Source organism: Pan troglodytes, chromosome 16, assembly GCF_028858775.2.
Source record: "Pan troglodytes isolate AG18354 chromosome 16, NHGRI_mPanTro3-v2.0_pri, whole genome shotgun sequence".
NCBI lineage: Eukaryota > Metazoa > Chordata > Mammalia > Primates > Hominidae > Pan > Pan troglodytes.
This window is the reverse complement of record NC_072414.2, coordinates 92,301,925-92,323,440: the sequence shown is the minus strand read 5'-3', so window position 1 is coordinate 92,323,440 and position 21,516 is coordinate 92,301,925. Positions and strand designations below refer to the sequence as shown.

The 21,516-nt window shown below is 41.4% G+C and overlaps 1 protein-coding gene and 1 long non-coding RNA gene across 24 annotated transcripts in view; one reads left to right on the top strand and one right to left on the bottom strand.

Moving 5' to 3' along the window:
• The window catches only part of CERS3 (ceramide synthase 3), a 145,768-nt gene that overhangs the window by 89,811 nt on the left and 34,441 nt on the right, over window positions 1-21,516 (top strand). For all 23 annotated transcript variants that reach the window (XM_063794416.1, XM_063794413.1, XM_063794408.1 and 20 more), the window contains one exon: window positions 52-205. In XM_063794416.1, the coding sequence (XP_063650486.1) occupies window positions 52-205 (154 nt within the window). The remainder of the gene's footprint in view (window positions 1-51; window positions 206-21,516) is intronic.
• LOC104002466 (uncharacterized) overlaps window positions 18,363-21,516 on the bottom strand; it is a 60,666-nt gene continuing 57,512 nt past the window's right edge. The window contains exon 5 of the long non-coding RNA XR_001709650.3: window positions 18,363-18,499. This is a non-coding gene — a long non-coding RNA (uncharacterized LOC104002466). The remainder of the gene's footprint in view (window positions 18,500-21,516) is intronic.

Here is a 21,516-nt window from a genome sequence, read left to right as displayed (position 1 = left end):
TCATAAGTGCTTTGGTTGTAATGAAATTCTCTCAACTGTTTGGTGTTTCAGGATTTTATATTGCACGCTGATCTTGCCTATGTATCACCTCGAGCCTTTCTTTTCATACATCTTCCTCAACCTACAGCTCATGATCTTGCAGGTCCTTCACCTTTACTGGGGTTATTACATCTTGAAGATGCTCAACAGATGTATATTCATGAAGGTAAGGGCTGTCCAAATATTATTGCTCTTAATGTCATTGCCAGGTTAATGGTGAGGCCCAGACTGTTGAATGTTCAAGTTAATTCATAGTTTTAACCAGAATTCTTTTTTCTTGATTTTATTATTTTTGATTAAAATTTTGGAAAAATAGAGCTAGATTTTTCATAAGTAGGTCTTTAAGGTGCTTTTAAGAAATTGCTTTTATTAGAAGATATGTTATTTTTGACATTTTAAAAATGTCAAAACTTCAAAAATTATAAAAATTGCTGCTTGTTTTTATGCTTGAAGAAAATTTTTAAACTTTTGCTTATTGATATGTAATATTTGTGCATATTTATGTGATGTTTTGTACATGCATAGAATGTGTATTCAGGACATTTGGGGTATCCATCATCTTGAGTATTTATCATCTCTAAGTGTTGGGAACACTTCAAGTCCTCTCTTCCAGCTATTTTGAAATATACAGTGTATTGTTGTTAACTACAGTCACCTGCTACTGAACATTGGCATTTATTCCTTTTATCTAACTGTAAGTTTTTACCTATTACGCAGCCTTTCTTCATCTTCCCCCAACCCCACCAACACATCCTTCCCAATCTGGTGTCTATCATTCTACTCTTTGGTATATTGTTTTTTTTTTTTTTTCCTTGGGATAAATATGCAGTAGTGAGATTGCTGGGTCATATGGTAGTTCTACATTTAGTTTTTGAGAAATCTGCATTCCGTTTTCCATAGAGATTGTACTAATTTACATTCCCACAAACAGTGTATAAGAGTTCCCTCTTCTTTACATTCTCACCAGTGTCTTTCAATCACTTTTTGCCTTTTTAATAATAACAGTTTTAACTGGGGTGAGATGATATCTCATTGTAGTTTTCACTTGCACACTTCCCTGATGATTGGTGACATTGAGCATTTTTTCATATGTCTGTTGGCCACTGTATGTTTTTTCTTCAGAAATATTTATTCATGTCCTTTGCCCCTTTTTAATGGAATTATCATTATTATTATTTGTTGTTGTTGTTTTACTGTTGAGCTGTTTGAGTTCCCTGTATATTCTGGATATTAGTCCATTATCAGATGAAGGATTTGCAAATATTTTCTCCCATTCAACAGGTTGTCTCTTCACTATGTTGATTGTTTCCTTTGCTGCACAGAAGCTTCTTAGTTTAATATAGTCCCATGTGTCTATTTTGGTTTTTGTTGCCTGTGCTTTTGAGGTCTTAGCCATTGAATCTTTGCCTAGACCAGTGTCCTGAAGTATTTCCCTGAAGTACTTCCCTTATGTATTCTTCAAGTAGTTTTATATTTTGGGATCTTATATTTAAGTCTATAATCTGTGTTGAGTTGATTTTTGTATATGACGAGAGACAGAGATCTAGTTTCAATCTTCTGCATGTGGATATCCAATTTTCCCCACACCATTTATTGAAGAGGATGTCCTTTCCCCCAATGTATGTATTTTTTTATTTCTGTGAAAAATGGCATTGGTATCTTTTTTTTTTTTTTTGACAATGCCTTGCTCTGTCTTCAAGGCTAGAGTGCAGGGGCATGATTATGACTCACTGCTGCCTCAATCTCCCAGGCTCAAACAATCCTCCCACTTCAGCCACTCAAGTAGCTGGGACTACAGGCCCATGCCACCACACTTCACTAATTTTTAAAAATTTTCGTAGAGATGGGGTCTCTATGTTTTCCAGGATGGCCTCAAACTCTTGGGGTCAAGCGATTCTCTTGCCTTGGCCTCCCAAAGTACTGGAATTACAGGTGTGAGGCACTATGCCTGGCCAACATTGCTATCTTGGTAGAGATTGAATTGAATCTGTAGATAGCTTTGAGCAGTCTGGTCATTTTAGTGATATTAACTTTTCTAATCCATGAGCATGGGCTCTCTTTCCATTTGTTTATGTCCTCTTCAATTTTTAAAAATCAGTGTTTTGTAGTTTTCCTTGTAGAGGTCTTTTACCTCCTTGGTTAAATTTATTCCTAGGTATTTTTGTAGTTATTGTAAATGGGATTCCCTTATTGAGTTCTTTTTCAGCTAGTGTGTCGTTCATATATAGACACTATTTTTTATGTTGAATTTGTATCCTGTAACTTTACTGAATTTATTTATCAGATCTAAGGCTTTTTTGGTGAAGTCTTTAGGTTTTTCTGGATATAAGATCGTGCCATCTGCAAAGAGGGACAATTTGACATCCTCTTTTCTAATTTGGATGCCTTTTATTTGTCTCTTGCCTGATTGCTCTGACTTTAATGTCCAGTACTACGTCAAACAGGAGTAGTAAAGTCAGCATCTTTGTCTTGTTCTAGTTTTTAAAGGAAAGGCTTTCAGCCTTTCACCATTTAGTATGATGTTAGCTATGAATCTGTCATATATGCCCTTCATTATGTTCAGTTATGTTCCCTCTATGACTAGTTTGTTGAGAGTTTTTATCATAAAAGGATGCTGAATTTTATTAAATGCTTTTTCTGCGTCTATTGAGATGACCATATAGATTTTATTCTACATTCTGTCGATGTAATGTATCACATTTTTAAATTTGTTTATATTGAACCAACCTTGCATCGCTGGGTTGAATCCCACTTGGCCATGGTATGTTATCTTTTTGATGTAATGTTGGATTTTGCTTGCTAGCATTTTGTTGAGAATTTTTGTATCTATGTTAATCAGGGATATTGACCTGTAGTATTTTTTTGTTGTTGGGTCCTTGTCTGGTTTTGATATCAAGGTAACGCTGGCCTTGTAGAATGAGTTAGGGAGAATTCCCTCCACTTAATTTTTTTTTTGAATAGTTTAAGGAGAATTGCTGTAAATTCTTCTCTGTAAATTTGGTGGAATTTAGCAATACAGCTATCTGGACCTGGACTTTTCTTTGTTGAAAGACTTTTTATTACTGATCCAATCTCTTTTTATTGGTCTGTTCAGGTTTTCTGTTTCTTCCTCAATCAGTCTTGGGACGTTGTATGTGTTTATGAATTTAACCATTGCCTCTAGGTTTTCCAGTTTGTTAGTGAATAGTTATTCACTATAGTTTCTGATAATCTTTATATTTCTGTGGTATCAATTGTAATGAGTCTTTTTTGTTTCGAGTTTCTTTATTTTGGTCTTTTCTCCTTTTTTCTTGGTCAGTCTAGCTAGCAATCTATTTTGTTTATCTTTTCAAAAACTAACTTCTAATTTTGTTGGTTCTTTGTAATTATTTTCAGTCTCTTTCATTTAGATTTGCTCTGATCTTTATTGTGTCTTTCCATCTATTAATTTTGCATTTGGTTTATTCTTGCTTTCCTAGTTCATTGAAGTGCATCACTAGATTTTTTATATGACATCTTTCTACTTTTTTGATGTAGAAGTTTATTGCTATAAACTTCCCTCTTAGCACTGCTTTTGTTGTATCTCATAGGTTTTGATATGTTGGGTTTTGATTTTCACTTGTTTCAAGAAATGTTTTGATTTCCCTCTTAATTTCTTTCTTGACCTAGTGGTCATTTTGGAGCATGTTGTTTAATTTCCATGTATTCATACAGTTTTCAAAGTTTCTCTTATTATTGATTTATAGTTCTAATCCATTGTGGTCTAAAAAGATACTACATATAATTTCAGTTTTTTAAAATTTGTTGAGACATGTTTTATGTCCTAACATATGGTCTATCCTGGAGAATGTCCCATGTGCTGATGAGAAGAATGTGTATTCTATAGCCATTGGATGAAATGTTCTGTAAAAGTCTGTTAGGTCCATTTGGCATAAAGTGCAGTTTAAATCCAATGTTTCTTTATAAATATTCCGTCCAGATGATCCATCTAATGGTGATAGTAGGGTGTTGAAGTCTCCAACTATTATTGTGTTGGACTTCATCTCTCTCTTTAGTAATATTTGCTTTATATATCTGAGTGCTCTATTGTTGGCTACACATATATTTAGAATTGTATTTCTTGCTGAGTTGATCTCTTTATCATTATATAATGGCCTTTTTTGTCTATTTTTACTGTTTTTTGAATTAAAGTCTGTTTTATCTGTATCTGATATAAGTATAGGTGTTTCTGCTTGCTTTTGGTTTCCATTTGCAGGATTATCTTTTTACATTCCTTTACTTTTAGTCTATATGTTTTGTTTTGTTTTGGTTTTTTGTTTGTTTTGTTTTTTGTTTTTTTGAGACAGAGTCTTTCTCTGTCACCCAGGCTAGAGTGCAGAGGCACGATCTTGGCTCACTGCAAGCTCCGCCTCCCAGGTTCACACCATTCTCCCACCTCAGCCTTCCTAGTAGCTGGAACTACAGGTGCCCATCACCACACCCGGCTAATTTTGTTTTTGTATTTTTAGTAGAGACAGGGTTTCACCATGTTAGCCCGGATGGTCTCGATCTCCTGACCTTGTGATCTTCCCACCTTGGCCTCCCAAAGTGCTGCGATTACAGGCATGAGCCACCATGCCTGGCCTAGTCTATATGTGTTTTCACAGGTGAAATAAGCTTCTTGTAGGCAGCATATAGTGAGTCATTTTTAAATCCATTCAGCTAGTCTATATCTTTTAAGTGGAAAGTTTAATCTGTTTACATTCAAGGTTAGTATTAATATGTGAGGGGTTATTTCTGTCATTTTATTAATTAATTTCTAGTTGTTCTGTATATCCTTTGTTTCTTTCTTTCTCTCTTACTGTTTATCATTGTGGTTTGGTGGTTTTCTGCAGTGGTAACATTTGAGTCCTTTCTCATCTTCATTTATGTGCTTGTTCTACCAGTATGTTTTATACTTTTCTGTTTTCATGCTGGTAGATATGATTTTTTCACTTCTGGATGTAGAACTGCCTGAAGCATTTCTTGTAGGGCCAGTGTAGTTGTGATGAATTCCCTTAGTTTTTGCATATCTGGAAAATACTTTATTTCTTCTACATTTATAAAAGAAAAGTTTTCTGAGTATAGAATTCTTGGCTAACAGGTTCCCCCCGCCCCCCGCTTTCAGGACTATGACCATATCATCCCATTTTCCCCTGGCCTGTAAGGTTTCTGTTGTTAGTCCGATGGTGGTTTCCTTACAGGTGACTAGACACATTTCTGTTGCTGTTCTTAGAATGCTATCTTTGTTTCTGACTTCCAACAGTTTGACTATAATATGCAGTAAAGACCTTTAAGAATCATGTCTATTTGTGAATCTCTGAACTTCTTGTATCTGGATGTCTAAATCTCTTGCAAACTTGGGAACACTTCAGCTATTATTTTGTTAAATAGGTTTCTATCTTTTTTATTTTATTTTCACCTCTGGAACACCAAAAGTTCAATAAGTTGTTTCCCTTACAGTGTCCCATATGTCATGTAGGCTATGTTCATTCTTTTTTCATTTTTTTCTTTATTTTTATCTAATGGAGTTATTTCAAAAGACCTGTCTTCAAGTTCTGAAATTCTTTCTTCTGCTTGATCTAGTCTTTTTTTTTTTTTTTTTTTTTTTTTGAGACAGAGTCTTGCTGTGTTGCCAGGCTGGAGTGCAGTGGCACGATCTTGGCTCACTGCAATTTCTGCCTGCCAAGTTCAAGCGATTCCCCTGCCTCAACCTCCTGAGTAGCTGGGACTACCGGTGCATGCCACATGCCCAGCTAATTTTTTGCATTTTAGTAAAGAAGGGGTTTCACCATGTTGGCCAGAATGGTTTTGGTCTCCTGACCTCATGATCTGCCCACCTTGGCCTCCCAAAGTGCTGGGATTACAGGAGTGAGCCACCACACCTGGCCAATCTAGTCTATTTTTAAAGCATTTGAAAGTATTTTGTATTTCATTCAATGAATTCTTTACTTCCAGAATTTCTGTTTGGTTCTTTTTTTTATATCTCTATCTCTTTGGTAAACCTCTCGTTCACATTATGAATTGTTTTTCTGATTTCCTTGTAGTTTATCTGTGTTCTCTTATATCTCACTGAGGTTCTTTAATATAATTATATTGAGTTCTTTTTCGGGGATATCTTAAGTTTGTTTTTATTGGAACCTGTTGCTGGAGAATTATTGTGTTTTTTGAAGGTATTATATTTCCTTGCTTTTTTATGTTTCCATGTCCTTAAATTGATATCTACACATCTGGTATAACAGTTGCTTCTTACATTTTTTTGAATTTGTTTTCATAGAGGAGGATATTTTCCTGAAGATGTACTTGCAGTGGTTGTTGGTAGGGCACTTTGGTTCTGATTCTGGGTGCATGCAATATTGTAGTCATTATGTGATATTTTTGGCTATAAACAACCTCAGTGGTGTCTGGGAATTTTTCATTGGCTTAGGGTGCAGTTATTGGAGACTGTGGTGAGGTTTTGCTGGGGATGGGAATGCCAAGTGGGATAGTCCTTGGGCCCCAGTGGTGGCAGCAGTGGGCCAAATGGTCCTGTCCTTGGGCACTAGTGTTAGCAGCTCCAGGCGGGCTGATTCTTGGGCCTTCAGATAGCTTTCCCAGGTGCCAACAGTGGCAGTGATGGGGCAGGAGGTAGGTTGGCCTTTGGGCCCCTAGGCAGAAGCTGTGGCATGGGCAATGGTGGTAGCAGTCACTTAACAATCCTCTGGCTCCCAAGTGGTCTGCATTGGTGTTGGCAGTGGCTGCAATGGGCTAGGACGGCCAGTCCCCAGGCCTGCAGGTTGCATGTGCAGGTGAGTACTAGCTGTGGTGACAGCAGCAGGTTAGGTCGGCACAACCTGGGAGGAGTGCTCAGATACCAATCATTGTGAACACAGCCAGTTAATTTCTGGGCCTTCCAATGGTATACTTGGGCAGTAGGGGGAGGGAGTGTGGAACCAGGCAAGGCAGACCTATCCTCAGGCCCCCCTGTGGTGCACGCATGTGCTGGTTGTGGTAGGCAGGGGCAGGGTGCCCTGCTACTGGGAAGAGTGGGGTTGCTTTCAGTGGCAGCACCTGCAGGTGGTTGGCTAGGGAGCACAAGCTTCATCCCCAGGTAGCAGCTGTGGATAGGGTAGCCTGTCCTTAGGACACTTGTAAATGCATGCTGACTCTACTACTAAGGAAATGGGGTCACTGCCAGTGGCTTGCACTTTGGCCCTGGTAGTGGCATCCAGCAGTGGGACACATAAAAATGTGTGATGGCACACTACTGGGGATATCAGGGCCACTGTCAATAGTTACTGCTTCAGCCCTGGTAGCAACGGCCAGCCACAGCAGTGCCCCCACATGGGGAATGTCAGTGGAGCTCCAGGAATGTGTAGATGCAGGGACTGTTGTGCTTCAGCACAGGCTGCAGTTTGGCGGAGGCTAGGCTCTCAAAATGGCACTGTGCTGTAGCTGCTTAGGACTCAGGGGGTATGTGGGACCTCGTATGAGCTCCTTCTATGGAGCAATGCTTTTGTGTCAACTCTAGGCAGCTCTCTATGTTAGTCTTATGGCCCGTGAGAGTTGAGAGCCTCTCCTGTGGCTAGGATTGCAGGAGTCCATGATGGGAATGTGGACTACTGAGATCTCTTACTTACCCTTTTCCCACATTGGGGAGTATCTCCAGGTTCTTAGCTGAGCAGACGGTCTTGGCTTCCCTTTCCTTTTTTGCCTTAAGTGTTTCCTGTCACTTCTCTGTTGAATTCTACTCTTCTCTTAGAGGATCTGTTCAAAGTGTGATTATCTACTCGCTATTTGGTTCCTCTGTGGAGGAGGCATGTACCCGATGCCTCTAGTTATTCTCGATTTTGCTGCTTTTTAAAGAATCCCCTAATGAGTCAAAACTTGCTCCAGTTTTGGACAACCTTTATGATGATAATTGAATAATACTTCAGAGCCTTATGTTTATTTTTATTGAATATCCAAATTGCACATAATGCTCTCCCCCTGAGCTTGTTCCCCACTAGTCTCTGAAATACTCTCCATCATTTTACTATGCTTTGTTTCTGAAAACATCTTCTCTAAATAATAACAAATTAATTAGACTATTGATTCAAACTTTTAGACTATTGAAGGTTTTTTGTTTGTGTTGTTTTGAATTAGGTTCTGTGCTTTAATTCCAGAACACAGTGAGGGAAAGGCAACAGAGATGAATAAGATAGTCCCTGACTTTAGGGGAAATAGCCCACCATCTAGTGGGGGAATGTTCATCTACCGGCAACTAACTATAGCATACAGAATGTCCTGTGGTACATACAGGCCCCAGAAACTTGCTATGGAAGAAAAGCTAAAAAGAGAAATTAACTCAAGGGACCAGGAAATGTTTCATTGAGTGATGGAGTTTGAGTTGAGCCTTTAAAGCAAATGAAAAAGATCGCATTTCTGCTTTGTCTTAAAATCATAACCTACTACTAAGTGTTGATGAAAAGAGTCAAACTCTGTAAAATATTTGAACAGATTTATCCTGAACCAAATATGAACGACCAGTGGCCCATGACACAGCCGCAGGAGATCCTAAGAACATGTGCCCAAGGTGGTCGGACTACAACTTGGTTTTAGACATTTTAGGGAGATATAAATCATCAGTCAATGCATGTAAGATGTACATTGCTTTGGTCTGGAAAGGCAAGACAACTGGAAGTAGGGGGCTTCCAGGTCATAGGCAGATTCAGAGATTTTTCTGATTGGCAATTGGTTGAAAGAGTTATTAGATAACTCATTAGATAAGAGCTGAAATCAATAGAAAGGAATGTCTGTATTAAGATAAGGAGTTGTGGAGACCAAGGTTTTATTATGCTGATGAAGCCTCCAGGTAGCTGACTTCAGTGCTGTTATGAGACCTTAAAAGGTGCCAGACTGTTAATTCATTCTCTCCTGGATCAGAGGAAAGATCCAGAAAGGAAAGGTGATTCTCCGCAAAATGTAGGTTTGCTCCACAAGAGACAGTTTGGTAGGGCCATTTCAAACTATATCAAAGGAATATATTTTGGAGTAAAATATTTCAATTTCTTTCAGGGGCTGCTATCTATCATGTGATGTTATACTAGAGTCAGGCTGGAACTTGGTGTCTTATTGCTACAAAAGTCAGTCTTAAGATCTCTGTTTTAATGTTACTGATGGTCAGCTGTGCCTGGATTCCAAAGGAAGGAGGGTGTATAATGAGGTGTGTCTGACTCTCACTTCCCATCATGGCCTCAACTAGATTTTCAGGTTTACATTGGAATGTCCTTGGCTGAGAGGGGGTCCATCAGGCAGTTGGGGGTTTAGAACTTTATTTTTGGTTTACATAAGGGAGTTTTCATTAAGGATCTTTCAAGTTGAAAGTTATAGCTGGCTCACATTTAGGTGTTACTATCCGTGTATAATATATACAGCACTATATTGTCAGATTGAGTGACTTGTGTGTACCAAGGATGCTGGCAGTTAGTCTGATAAGCTCAGTTTTTAATCAACTCTTTGATTAATTAGTTTTCCAACTTTAGTAAATGTGCCTCAAAGATCACTGAAGAGTTGGCAAAGGAAATGGAAACTGCCGTAATTGACCTCTGAGTTTTCTACCATCTCTTAGCTTCTAGATCTTCACAGAGGTATGGGAAATTAGCCCACATCTCGGTTAATCTAAAAAAAAAAAAAAAAACTGAGAAGTTTCTTCTTGAACTGAATTACTGATGACCTTGTTTTCTTGAGAGCCAACTTTTCCTGTTAAAGTTGTGGTGCCAAAAAAAAAAAACTTTCATTGAATGGTCCTAGTTTATTAAAGTTCTAAATAGCTTTTCTGTGATCTCTGAAAAAGTTGTTTTCATGCACATCTGTGTGAAGAGACCACCAAACAGGCTTTGTGTGAGCAACAAGGCTGTTTATTGCACCTGGGTGCAGGCGGGCTGAGTCCGAAAAGAGAGTCAGTGAAGGGAGATAGGGGTGGGGCCGTTTTATAGGATTTGGGTAGGTAAAGGAAAAAGGGGGGTTGTTCTCTAGTGGGCAGGAGTGGGGGTCACAAGGTGCTCAGTAGGGGAGCTTTTGAGCCAGGATGAGCCAGGAGAAGGAATTTCACAAGATAACATCATCGTTAAGGCAGGAACAGGCCATTTTCACTTCTTTTGTGGTGGAATGTCATCAGTTAAGGCAGGAACAGGCCATCTGGATGTGTATGTGCAGGTCACAGGGGATATGATGGCTTAGCCTGGGCTCAGAGGCCTGACATTCCTGTCTTCTTATATTAATAAGAAAAATAAAATGAAATAGTGGTAAAGTGTTGGGAAGGTGAAAATTTTGGGGGATGGTATGGAGATAAAATGGGCGATGTTTCTCAGGGCTGCTTCAAGCGGGATTAGGGGTGGCGTGGGAACCTAGAGGGGGAGAGATTAAGCTGAAGGAAGATTTTGTGGTAAGGGATGATATTGTGCGGTTGTTAGAAGAAACATTTGTCATTTAGAATTATTGGTGATGGCCTGGATACAGTTTTGTATGAATTGAAAAACTAAATGGAATAAGAGAAGGAGAAAAACAGGTGTTAAAGGACTAAGAATTGGGAGGACCTAGGACATCTAATTAGAGAGTGCCAAAGGAGGTTCAGCATAGCCTTGCCCGCAAAGATTATTTATTTACTTTAAGAGTTAGGAGTGGTGGTTTGGGGATAGCACCAGGAGATATCAGCTGTGATGGCTTGGAGAAACAGTGTAAACTGGCAGTGTAAACAAGAGCAGGGCACGTATGAGTAGTTGAGAATGGTGAATAGGAGTATGACTAGACAGAAGATAGTAGGGATGACAAGTTTTTTGGGGCACAGTCCAAGTTGGTCTGGTGTCTGGAATGAGACTGGGGCCTAATAAAAAGGAGTGTCTATACAGGAGCTCAAATGGGCTGTACCTTGTAGCATTCCGAGGACAGGCCTGAATTCTGAGAAGGGAAAGTGGTAAAAGTATTGTCCAGTCCTTTTTAAGTTGGTGGCTGAGCTTGGTGAGGTGTGTTTTTAAAAGACCATTAGTCTGTTCTACCTTTCCTGAAGACTGAGGACTGTAAGGGATATAAAGGTTTCACGGAATACTAAGAACCTGAAAAAATGCTTGGCTGATTTGATGAATAAAGGCCGGTCTGCTATTGGACTATATAGAGGTGGGAAGGCCAAACTGAGGAATTATGTCTGACAGAAGGGAAGAAATGACCATGGTGGCCTTCTTAGACCTTGTGGGAAAGGCCTCTACCTATCCAGTGTAAGTGTCTACCTAGACCAAGAGGTATTTTAGTTTCCTGACTCAGGGCATGTTGAGTAAAGCTAATTTGCGAGTCCTGGGTGGAGGCAAATCCCTGAGCTTGATGTGTAGGGAAGGGAGGGGGCCTGAAGAATCCCTGAGGAGTAGTAGAATAGCAGATGGAACACTGAGAAGTTATTTCCTTGAGGATAGATTTCCACAATGGAAAGGAAATGAGAGGTTCTAAGAGGCGGGCTAGTGGCTTGTACTATAGCATAGCCTGCCTTTGCTGGTGTGTGGCCATTAGGCCTGGTGGAACTGCCATCAATAAACCAAGTGTGATCAGGGTGAGAAGCAGGGAAGAAGGAAATGTGGGGAAATGGGGTGAACGTCAGGTGGATCAGAGAGATGCAGTCATGGGGGTCAGGTGTGGTATCCGGAATAATGTGGGAGGCCGGATTGAAGTCCAGGCCAGGGACAATGGTAATTGTGGGAGACTCAACAAAGAGTGAGTACAGCTGAAGGAGCCGGGGAGCAGAAAGTATATATGTCAGGTGTGAGGAAGAAAATAGATTTTGGAAGATATGAGAGCTGTAGAGAGTGAGTTGAGCATAGTTTGTGATTTTAAGGGCTTCTAAAAGTATTAAGGCAGCAGCAGCCACTGCACGGAGACATGATGGCCAGCCTGAAACAGTAAGGTCAAGTTGTTTGGACAAAAAGGCTACAGGATGTGATCCTGGTCCCTGTGTAAGAATTCTGATTGCACAGCCCTGCACTTCAGCTGTGTGCAATGAAAAGGGTTGGGATGAGTCAGGGAGAGCTAGAATGGGGGCAGTCTCTAAAGCTGTCTTCAAGGAAGGGAAAGAGGAGTGGGGAAAGGATTTAGGATCTTTGGGGTCAGCTAGGTTTCCTTTTGTGAGTTTATAGAATGGTTTTTTTAGGATGGCAAAACCAGGTATCTAAAGGTGAAAGTATCTAACCATGCCTAGGAAGGAAAGGAGTTGTTGTTTTGTAGAAGGGGTTGGGGTTTGGGAGATTAGTCAGACATGATCGGCAGGGAGAGCACGTGTGTCTTTATGAGAATTATGCTGAGATAGGTAACAGATAGGGAAGAAATTTGGGCTTGACTAAAGTAATGGGGGCTGTCTGTGAAGCTTTGCGGCAGTACAGCCCAGGTAATTTGCTGAGTCTGATGGGTGTCAGGGTCAGTCCAAGTGAAAGTGAAGAGAGGCTGGGATGAAGGGTGCAAAGGAATAGTAAAGAAAGCATGTTTGAGATCCAGAACACAATAATGGATTGTGGAGTGAGGTATTGAGGATAGGAGAGTATATGGGTTTGACACCATGGGGTGGATAGGCAAAACAATGTGGTTGATAAGGCATAGATCCTGAACTAACTTATAAGGCTTGTCTGGTTTTAGAACAAGTGAAATGGGGGAATTGTAAGGAGAGTTTATAGGCCTTAAAAGGCCATGCTGCAGCAGGCGAGTGATAGCAGGCTTTAATCTTTTCAAAGCATGCTGTGGGATGGGATATTGGCATTGAGCAGGGTAAGGGTGATTAGGTTTTAATGAGATGGTAAGGGGTGCATGATCGGTCACCAAGGAGGGAGTAGAGGTATCTTATACTTGTGGGTTAAGGTTGGGGGATACAAGAGGAGGACACAAAGGAGGCTTTGGATTGGGAAGAAGGGCAGTAATGAGGTGTGGCTATAGCCCAGGAATAGTCAGGGAAGCAGATAATTTAGTTAAAGTGTCTCAGCCTAATAAGGGAACTGGGCAGGTGGGGATAACCAAAAAGGAGTGCTTAAAAGAGTATTGTCTAAGTTGGCACCAGAGTTGGGGAGTTTTAAGAGGTTTAGAAGCCTGGCCGTCAATACCCACAACAGTTATGGAGGCAAGGTAAACAGGCCTTTGTAAAGAAGGTAATGTGGAGTGGGTAGCCTCCGTATTGATTAAGAAGGGGACGGACTTACCTTCCACTGTGAGAGTTACTTGAAGCTCGGCGTCTGTGATGGTCTAGGGGGCTTCTGAAGTGATCGGGCAGTGTCAGTCTGCAGCCACTAAGCCATGAAGATCTGGGAAGGAGTCAGTCAGACAGCCTTGGGCCAGAGTTCCAGGGGCTCTGGGAGTGGGTGCCAGATGAGTTGAACAGTCTGATTTTCAGTGGGGTCCTGCACAGATGGGACGTGGCTTAGGAGGAATCCTGGGCTGCAGGCATTCCTTGGCCTGGTGGCCAGATTTCTGGCACTTGTAGCAAGCTCCTGGGGGAGGCAGTTCTGGAGGAATGCCTGGCCACTGCAGTTCAGGTATTTGGAAGTTCTTGTGTGCTGGAGATGTGGCTGGGGTTTGTCTCACAGTGGAGGCAAGGAATTGCAACTCAGAAATACATTGTTACTTGGCTGCCTCTATTCTATTATTGTACACCTTGAAGGCGAGGTTAATTAAGTCCTGTTGTGGGGTTTGAGGGCCAGAATTCAATTTTTGGAGTTTTATTTAATGTCGGGAGCAGATTGGGTAATAAAATGTATGTTGAGAATAAGATGGCCTTTTGACCTTTTAGGGTCTAGGGCTGTAAAGTGTCTCAGGGTTGCTGCCGAACGAGCCATGAACTGGGTTGGGTTTTTCATATTTGATGAAAAAGAGCCTAAACACTATCTGATTTGGGATAAAGAAAAAGGAGCATTAACCTTGACTATGCCTTTAGCTCCAGCCACCTTTTTAAGAGTAAATTGCTGGGCAGGTGGGGGAGGGCTAGTCATGGAACAAAACTGTAAGCTGGCCTGGGTGTGAGGAGGGGAGGTGATATAAGTATTATATGGTGGAGGAGTGGAGGCTGAGGAAGAATTGGGACTTAGCTCGGCCTGGTGAGGAGGGGAGGGCTAGTCATGGAACAAAACTGTAAGCTGGCCTGGGTGTGAGGAGGGGAGATGATATAAGTATTATATGGTGGAGGACTGGAGGCTGAGGAAGAATTGGGACTTAGCTCGGCCTGGTGAGGAGGGGAGAGGTCAGATGGGTCTGTAGAAAAGGAAGATTAGAAAGACTTAGCGACACTTGGGGTTGGGACTGAGGGGACAGGCGGGAGGGAAAGAAGGAAGATTTGGGATGAGTTGCACTGGGAACAGAGACTAGGGAGGGACTGATGTGTAAAAGAATGCCTGGACGTCAGGCACCTCAGATCGTTTGCCTATTTTACGAAAAGAATTATTTAGATCTTGTCGGATGGAAAAATTGAAAGTGCCATTTTTTGGCTGTTTGGAACCACTGTCAAGTTTGTATTGGGGTCAAGCAGCATTGCAGAAGAAAATAAGGCATTTAGGTTTTAGGTCAGGTGCAAGTTAAAGAGGTTTTAGGTTTTTGAGAACACAGGCTAAGGGAGAAGAAGGGGGAATGGAGGGTGGAAGGTTGCCCATAGTGAAGGAGGCAAGTTTAAAGAGAAGGGTAGAGACACGGAGGGAAGGGGTTCGGGTGTTTTTACCCTCCAGAAAAGCGAGAAAGGGGTTGGGGCGTGGAAGTAAGGGGTTGGGGCACAGAGATAAGTGGTCAGGGTGCAGAAATAAGGGATCGGGGTGCAGAGATCAGGGGTCAGGGCATGGAAATAAGGGATCGGGGCACAGAGATAAGAGGTCGGGTTGCAGAAATAAGGGATCAGGGTGCAGAGATAAGAGGTCGGGGTGCAGAAATAAGAGATTGAGGCACAGAGATAAGAGGTCAGGGTGTGGAAATAAGGGATCAGGGCGCAGAGATAAGAGTTCGGGGTTCCTGCCCCTCCCCCAGAAAAGCGGGACTTGCCGCTAAGGGTGAAGGAGAAGGGGTTGAGGGGTTCTTGCCCCTCCCCCAGAAAAGCGGAGAAGGGGTAGAGACATGGAGAGAAGGGGTTGGGGTTCTTGCCCCTCCCCCAGAAAAGCAGGACTTGCTGCTAAGAGTGAAGGACCAAGGCAGGCATCCCTGCGTGGTCTGACACCTCTGAAACCTGGGTGAATAATCAGAGAGGTGTCCCTGCAATGATTAAACACCAAGCGAAGGCTGCCTTCCCTAGTCCGTGACCAGTGCCGGAGTTTTGGGTCCATGGATAAAACATGTCTCCTTTGTCTCTACCAGAAAATGAAAGGAATTGAAATTAAGGGAAGGGAGAAATTGAAGTGTGGTGCCAAGATTGAAAGGAGAAAGAGGTTGAGGGATAGTGAGAGAGGTTGGAGAAGACAGTAAAAAGAGGCCACTTACCGGATTTGAAATTGGTGAGATGTTTCTTGGGCTGGTCGGTCTGAGGACCTGAGGTCGTAGGTGGATCTTTCTCACAGAGCAAAGAGCAGGAGGACAGGGGATTGATCTCCCAAGGGAGGTCCCCCCTCTCCAGTCACAGCACCAAATTTCATGTGCGTCCGTGTGAAGAGACCACCAAACAGGCTTTGTGTGAGCAGCAAGGCTGTTTATTTCACCTGGGTGCAGGCAGGCTGAGTCCGAAAAGAGAGTCAGTGAAGGGAGATAGGGGTGGGGCCGTTTTATAGGATTTGGGTAGGTAAAGGAAAAAGGGGGTTTGTTCTCTGGTGGGCAGGAGTGGGGGTCACAAGGTGCTCAGTAGGGGAGCTTTTGAGCCAGAATGAGCCAGGAGAAGGAATTTCACAAGATAATGTCATCAGTTAAGGCAGGAACAGGCCATTTTCACTTCTTTTGTGGTGGAATGTCATCAGTTAAGGCAGGAACAGACCATCTGGATGTGTATGTGCAGGTCACAGGGGATATGATGGCTTAGCTTAGGCTCAGAGGACTGACAGTTTTCTTATCTCTAAGTGAGTGATAAAGTGGAAGTAACTGAGACAAGTTAAATAAGAACTGGATCAGTTAGACAGTTTGCACTTGCAGTAGTTGGTGTGAAGGAAAGGCCCTGGACTGAGCCTGTAATGATTGGGTCCAGCCTTCCAGAAGCTCCTGTCCCCATGGAGAAACGGTTCCCTTATTAACTGGTGAGAGACAATAATTACAGGCTTGAAAAGGATCTGGGGGAGTGAAGCTTGGAAAACAGAAGATACCCTAGTTTCATTGTGATTTTCCTGTCTGATCTCTAATGGGTCATGCCAGGCCTGATTAGAAACCCAGCAGGTTGGGGAGCCATGGACAAGAATTCCTGATTTCTCATGTTGTCCTTTGGAGAAGCTGTTTCCAATTGCAGTTTGACAGGAGTTGTGGAGGCCCCCACAGCCGTAATCCTTGCAGTTTGTATGACTTCAGCAGGCTTGCATGTGTACTCTGTTTTCCACAGCAGTGGCAAAACTGGCTGTGAAATCAGCTTATTCCTCCAAAGCCGTAAAGCCTCCTTTTAAAGAACACTATTTGAAGGCATAGTTGCATTGCAAAGAGGAGGAGAGGGCTAGAGGCTGGAGTTAAAATTCTTAGAGGGATAACTAACAAATCCATTTTCAACTCTATTTAATCAGCGTTTAGCATTTAATGCATTTGATTGTTACTAAGGCAACAGATTCTTGGATACTTTACAAATGAAATTGCAGACGTTCATGTGCCTCCAAAAATTTCTTTTAAATCTTGTAACAGAGATTGTGAGTTTGTTCCTTCAATTCCTTACACATGGAAAACTCTCAGTAAGTAACTTTAAATATGCAAAGAATACAAAATTTGGAAAACAAACCACCCTGTTTTGGGTAGCAAGTTACAAAATAATGTATTAATCATTTTTGGTCTCCATGAATTTTCATGGCAGACTGAAAAGAAGGTGATTATACTTCTAAAAATAGCATTTTTGGTAATAGTCACATCTTCTTTTTTCTAAACAATAAGGTCATTGCATTTGATGAATAAGAACCTTCCACTATTTGCTTTTGCTCTTGAATGCCTTAAAATAAAAATATCACTATAATTTCAAAACTCTAGCTTATATGGACCCTGCTTAGCAGGCATCCTGCTGCTTGAGAACAAGGCTTGGCACTGAAACTTATCTAGTTCCTATAAAATGGTTGATTTTGTGATGAGCTACTAGCCGATACATTACATCAGAAAATATGACAGGCTGCCACTCATCTTGTCATTTTCTTTGCTAACATGAGAAGTGCCTTGAGAGGAAATTAGAAGGAAAATAGTATGCTTTTGTTTAATATTACTTAAGAGAACTTGATCATCCTTAAGCTTTTATTCTCTTCTTTCTAAATATCATCCTGGATCCTGGCCAGCTCAAGCATGTCTGTGTGACATCTTGTGCTGGTGAGTAGTCAAGACGTGCGGGGGGAACTGTAGCATGCAGCCACGAAAGCCAGGATGGAGAAACCAGCCCCTTGGCAACCTGCCCAGCCATCTGCAACTCAACAGGCAGGATCTCTTCAGTTCATAGAATGACACTTTACATACACTGAACTGTTTTAGCTAAAGAGAGGAACATGCTAACAAACATGAGGAAACCGAAGCCTAGACCAAATTCACACAGTAATTTCATGGCAAAGCCAAGACTAGAACTTGAGTCTCTTAACTTGTAACACTTCACCTTTTAAATTATTCTTTACTTGAGTTAAGGTAAAAAAATTAATAACTAGAAAAACCAGAAAATTAGTTTAAAATACTTGTATGGAGTTATAAAATAGTGAATATTCAAAAATTTTCAAGAGTTAAAAAATATATATGTATACACCTACTGGGTACCCACAAAAATTTCAAAAAATAAAAATAAATAGTGAATACAGGCCGGGCACAGTGGCTTATGACTGGAATCCTAGCACTTTGGGAGGCTGAGGTGGGAGGATCACCTGAGGTCAGGAGTTTGAAACCAGCCTAACCAACATGGCAAAACCCTGTCTCTACTAAAAATACAAAAATTAGCTGGGCGTGGTGGTGTGGGCCTGTAATCCCAGCCACTTGGGAGGCTGAGGTGGGAGAATTGCTTGAACCAGAGAGGTGGAGGTTGTAGTGAGCCGAGATCACGCTACTGCACTCCACTCCAGCCTGGGAGACAGAGTGAGACTCCATCTCAAAAAAAAAAAAAAAAAAAAAAAGGGTACATAATCCAATTGATGAGTAATCAAGATCATAGATTAAAATGCAGCATAAATCTTGTAACTTACTTTTGAACTTTTTGAAAGCATAAGAAAATATTTTGTTTTTCTTCTTTTTTTAATCTCACATCACTTCCAAGTAAAGCGGTTAGATAGCTAAGAGCACAGGTTCTGTGTAGATTCAAACGTCAGCTCTCCCATTCACTGGCAATGTGATCTTGGGTATATTACTTCGTTCATTGTCTCAGTTTCTTCACCTGTAAAATAGGGATCATGATATTAGTGCCTGCATTGAAGGATAAAGCCCTGAGAACAGTGGGTGGCACATAGTAAGCACATGATAAATGTTAGCTGCCATTGTCATGATCAATATGATCAGTATTACTGCTTTAGCAGGTTCTTTCTACCAAACTACAGAGAGCCTGTGAATGAGTCATTGTTGGGCAGTTGGCTCTCAGCAAGCCTCTTCATTTTGCTCAGGCAGACAGTGCTGCAGCTGACATTGTGAGTCCTTGTCTTGAAACCAAAGGCTCCAGTGACAGTTTTCTAAGCTGTCTTTTGCCAGTTGACTTTCATGACTCACATTCCAGGTGGTCATTTTTGACACATCCTCGTAGATGTCAACATGTTAGGGAAGAACACAAAGTCTGTAACATCCAAGAAGCCTAGTAGGTAAGAGTCTGCTAGTAGGTAAGAGTGAATGTAAAACTGCACTTTGCTGAACAATAATTTATAAAAATATCACAAAGACTGATTGTTGAAATAAAGTATGTTAGAAATGCTGTCAACGTAGGCCAGGCGTGGTGGCTCATACCTGTAATCCCAGCACTTTGGGAGGCCAAGGCAGGCGGATCACGAGGTCAGGAGATCAAGACCATCCTGGCTAACACGGTGAAACCCTGTCTCTGCTAAAAATACAAAAAAAATTAGCCGGGCATGGTGGAGCGCACCTGTAGTCCCAGCTTCTCAGGAGGCCGAGGCAGGAGAATGGCGTGAACCCAGGAGGCGGAGCTTGCAGTGAGTGGAGATCGCACCACTGCACTCCAACCTGGATGACAGAGTGAGACTCCATCTCAAAAAAAAAAAAAAAAGTCAGGAAAGAACAGATGCTACTTCCTATAGGATCATCATGATTACCACATTTAGATGTTGCAGTGTCTCTCTCTGTTGCTGATGATAACGGCTTGTCTTTTTAGCTCTTAATTTTAGGCAAACTGACCTCTGATGGAAAACAGTATACTAGGATGTTTAAATAAGTAAAACAATCTCTTTTTTTTGTACTTTTAGAATCCCCTATAGCTGGTGTCCTATCACTATGATTATGCAAAACTGGTCTGTTAGCATTATTAAAAACATTTTTCTTATTAGCATCTTATTTTATTTATTTATTTATTTTACTTTAAGCTCTGGGATACATGTGCAGAACATGCAGGTTTGTTACATATGTATACATGTGCCATGGTAGTTTGCTGCACCTATCAACCCATCACCTAGTTTTTAAGCCTTGCATGTACTAGGTATTTGTCCTAATGCTCTTCCTCCGCTTGCCCCCCAGCCCCGATAGGCCTCGGTGTGTGATGTTCCCCTCCCTGTGTCCATGTGTTCTCGTTGTTCAACTTCTACTTATGAGTGAGAACAGGCAGTGTTTGGTTTTCAGTTCTTGTGTTAGTTTGCTGAGGATGATGATTTCCAGCTTCATCCACGTTCCTGCAAAGAACATGAGCTCATTCTTTTTTATGGCTGCATAGTATTCCATGGTGTATATGTGCCACATTTTCTTTATCCAGTCTATCATTGATGGACATTTGGGTTGGTTCCAAGTCTTTGCTATTGTAAATAGTGCTACAATAAACATATGTATGCATGTGTCTTTATAATAGAATTATTTATAATCCTTTGGGTATATACCCAGTAATGGGATTGCTGGGTCAAATGGTATTTCTGGTTCTAGATCCTTGAGAAATTCGCCACACTGTCTTCCACAATGGTTGAACTAATTTATACTCCCACCAACAGTGTAAAAGCATTATTTCTCCACAGCCTCGCCAGCATCTGTTGTTTCCTAACTTTTTAATGATCACCATTCTAGCTGGTGTGAGATGCTATCTCATTGTGGTTTTGATTTGCATTTCTCTCATGACCAGTGATGATGAGCTCTTTTTCAAATGTTTGTTGGCCACACAGATGTCTTCTTTTGAGAAGTGTCTGTTCGTACCCTTGACCCACTTTTTGATGGGGTTGTTTGTTTTTTTCTTGTAAATTTGTTTAAGTTCATTGTAGATTCTGGATATTAGACCTTTGTCAGATGGATAGATTGCAAAAATTTTCTCCGATTCTATAGGTGGCCTGTTCACTCTGATGCTAGTTTCTTTTGCTGTGCAGAAGCTCTTTAGTTTAATTAGATCCCATTCGTCAATTTTGGCTTTTGCTGCCATTGCTTTTGGTGTTTTAGTCATGAAGTCTTTGCCCATGCCTATGTCCTGAATGGTATTGCCTAGGTTTTCTTCTAAGGCTTTTATGGTTTTAGGTTTTACATTTAAGACTTCAATGCATCTTGAGTTAATTTTTGTATAAGGTGTAAGGAAGGGGTCCAGTTTCTGTTTTTTGCGTATGGCTAGCCAGTGTAAAACAAGCTTTTATTCCAGTTTTCTTTGGTACTCCCTGTTTCCTCAAAGAGGTTCTGGCTGCTGGCATCTGTTTCCAACAGCAGACCTGTCTTCCCTACAGTCACTCAGGACTGACTTAGTCACACGAGGGATCTTCCGTACTCCAGTTTATCACATATTAGCTCCAGTGTGCTAAAGTTCTTGCTTTGTGTGTTTTCTGGCAATGGTTTTCAAAATACTAGTTCTTTGGAGGTGCTGGGCTACCCAAGTCGTTTGGCCAGCAGGAAGTCAAAGGAGGCAGTTGCAAATGAAAGGGCTTAAGATGAGAGCTGCTTCCTGAGAGCGCGGCATTGATATCTGTGGGATTCCAATCCTGCCTCTCTTTCCTCTGTCCCAAATGTGGACTGTGATATCCCCAGAACCACAGACCATGTCTTGCTGAAGTTGGAAAGGAGGGTGAGGGAGGGGGAAGAACCAAGTACAAGAAACTCTGACATCCCTTGTTCCCATTATTTTTAAACATCGTTTCCCAAAACGAAATGAATTTTTATATAATCCTGAAAGGAAGAGATAGTCTCCTTTTTATTAGTAGAGAAACAGACGCACACACACAGATGTCGTATATGGAATCTGAACTTTAGACAGGGGCACAGGCACAGTTTGTGGCT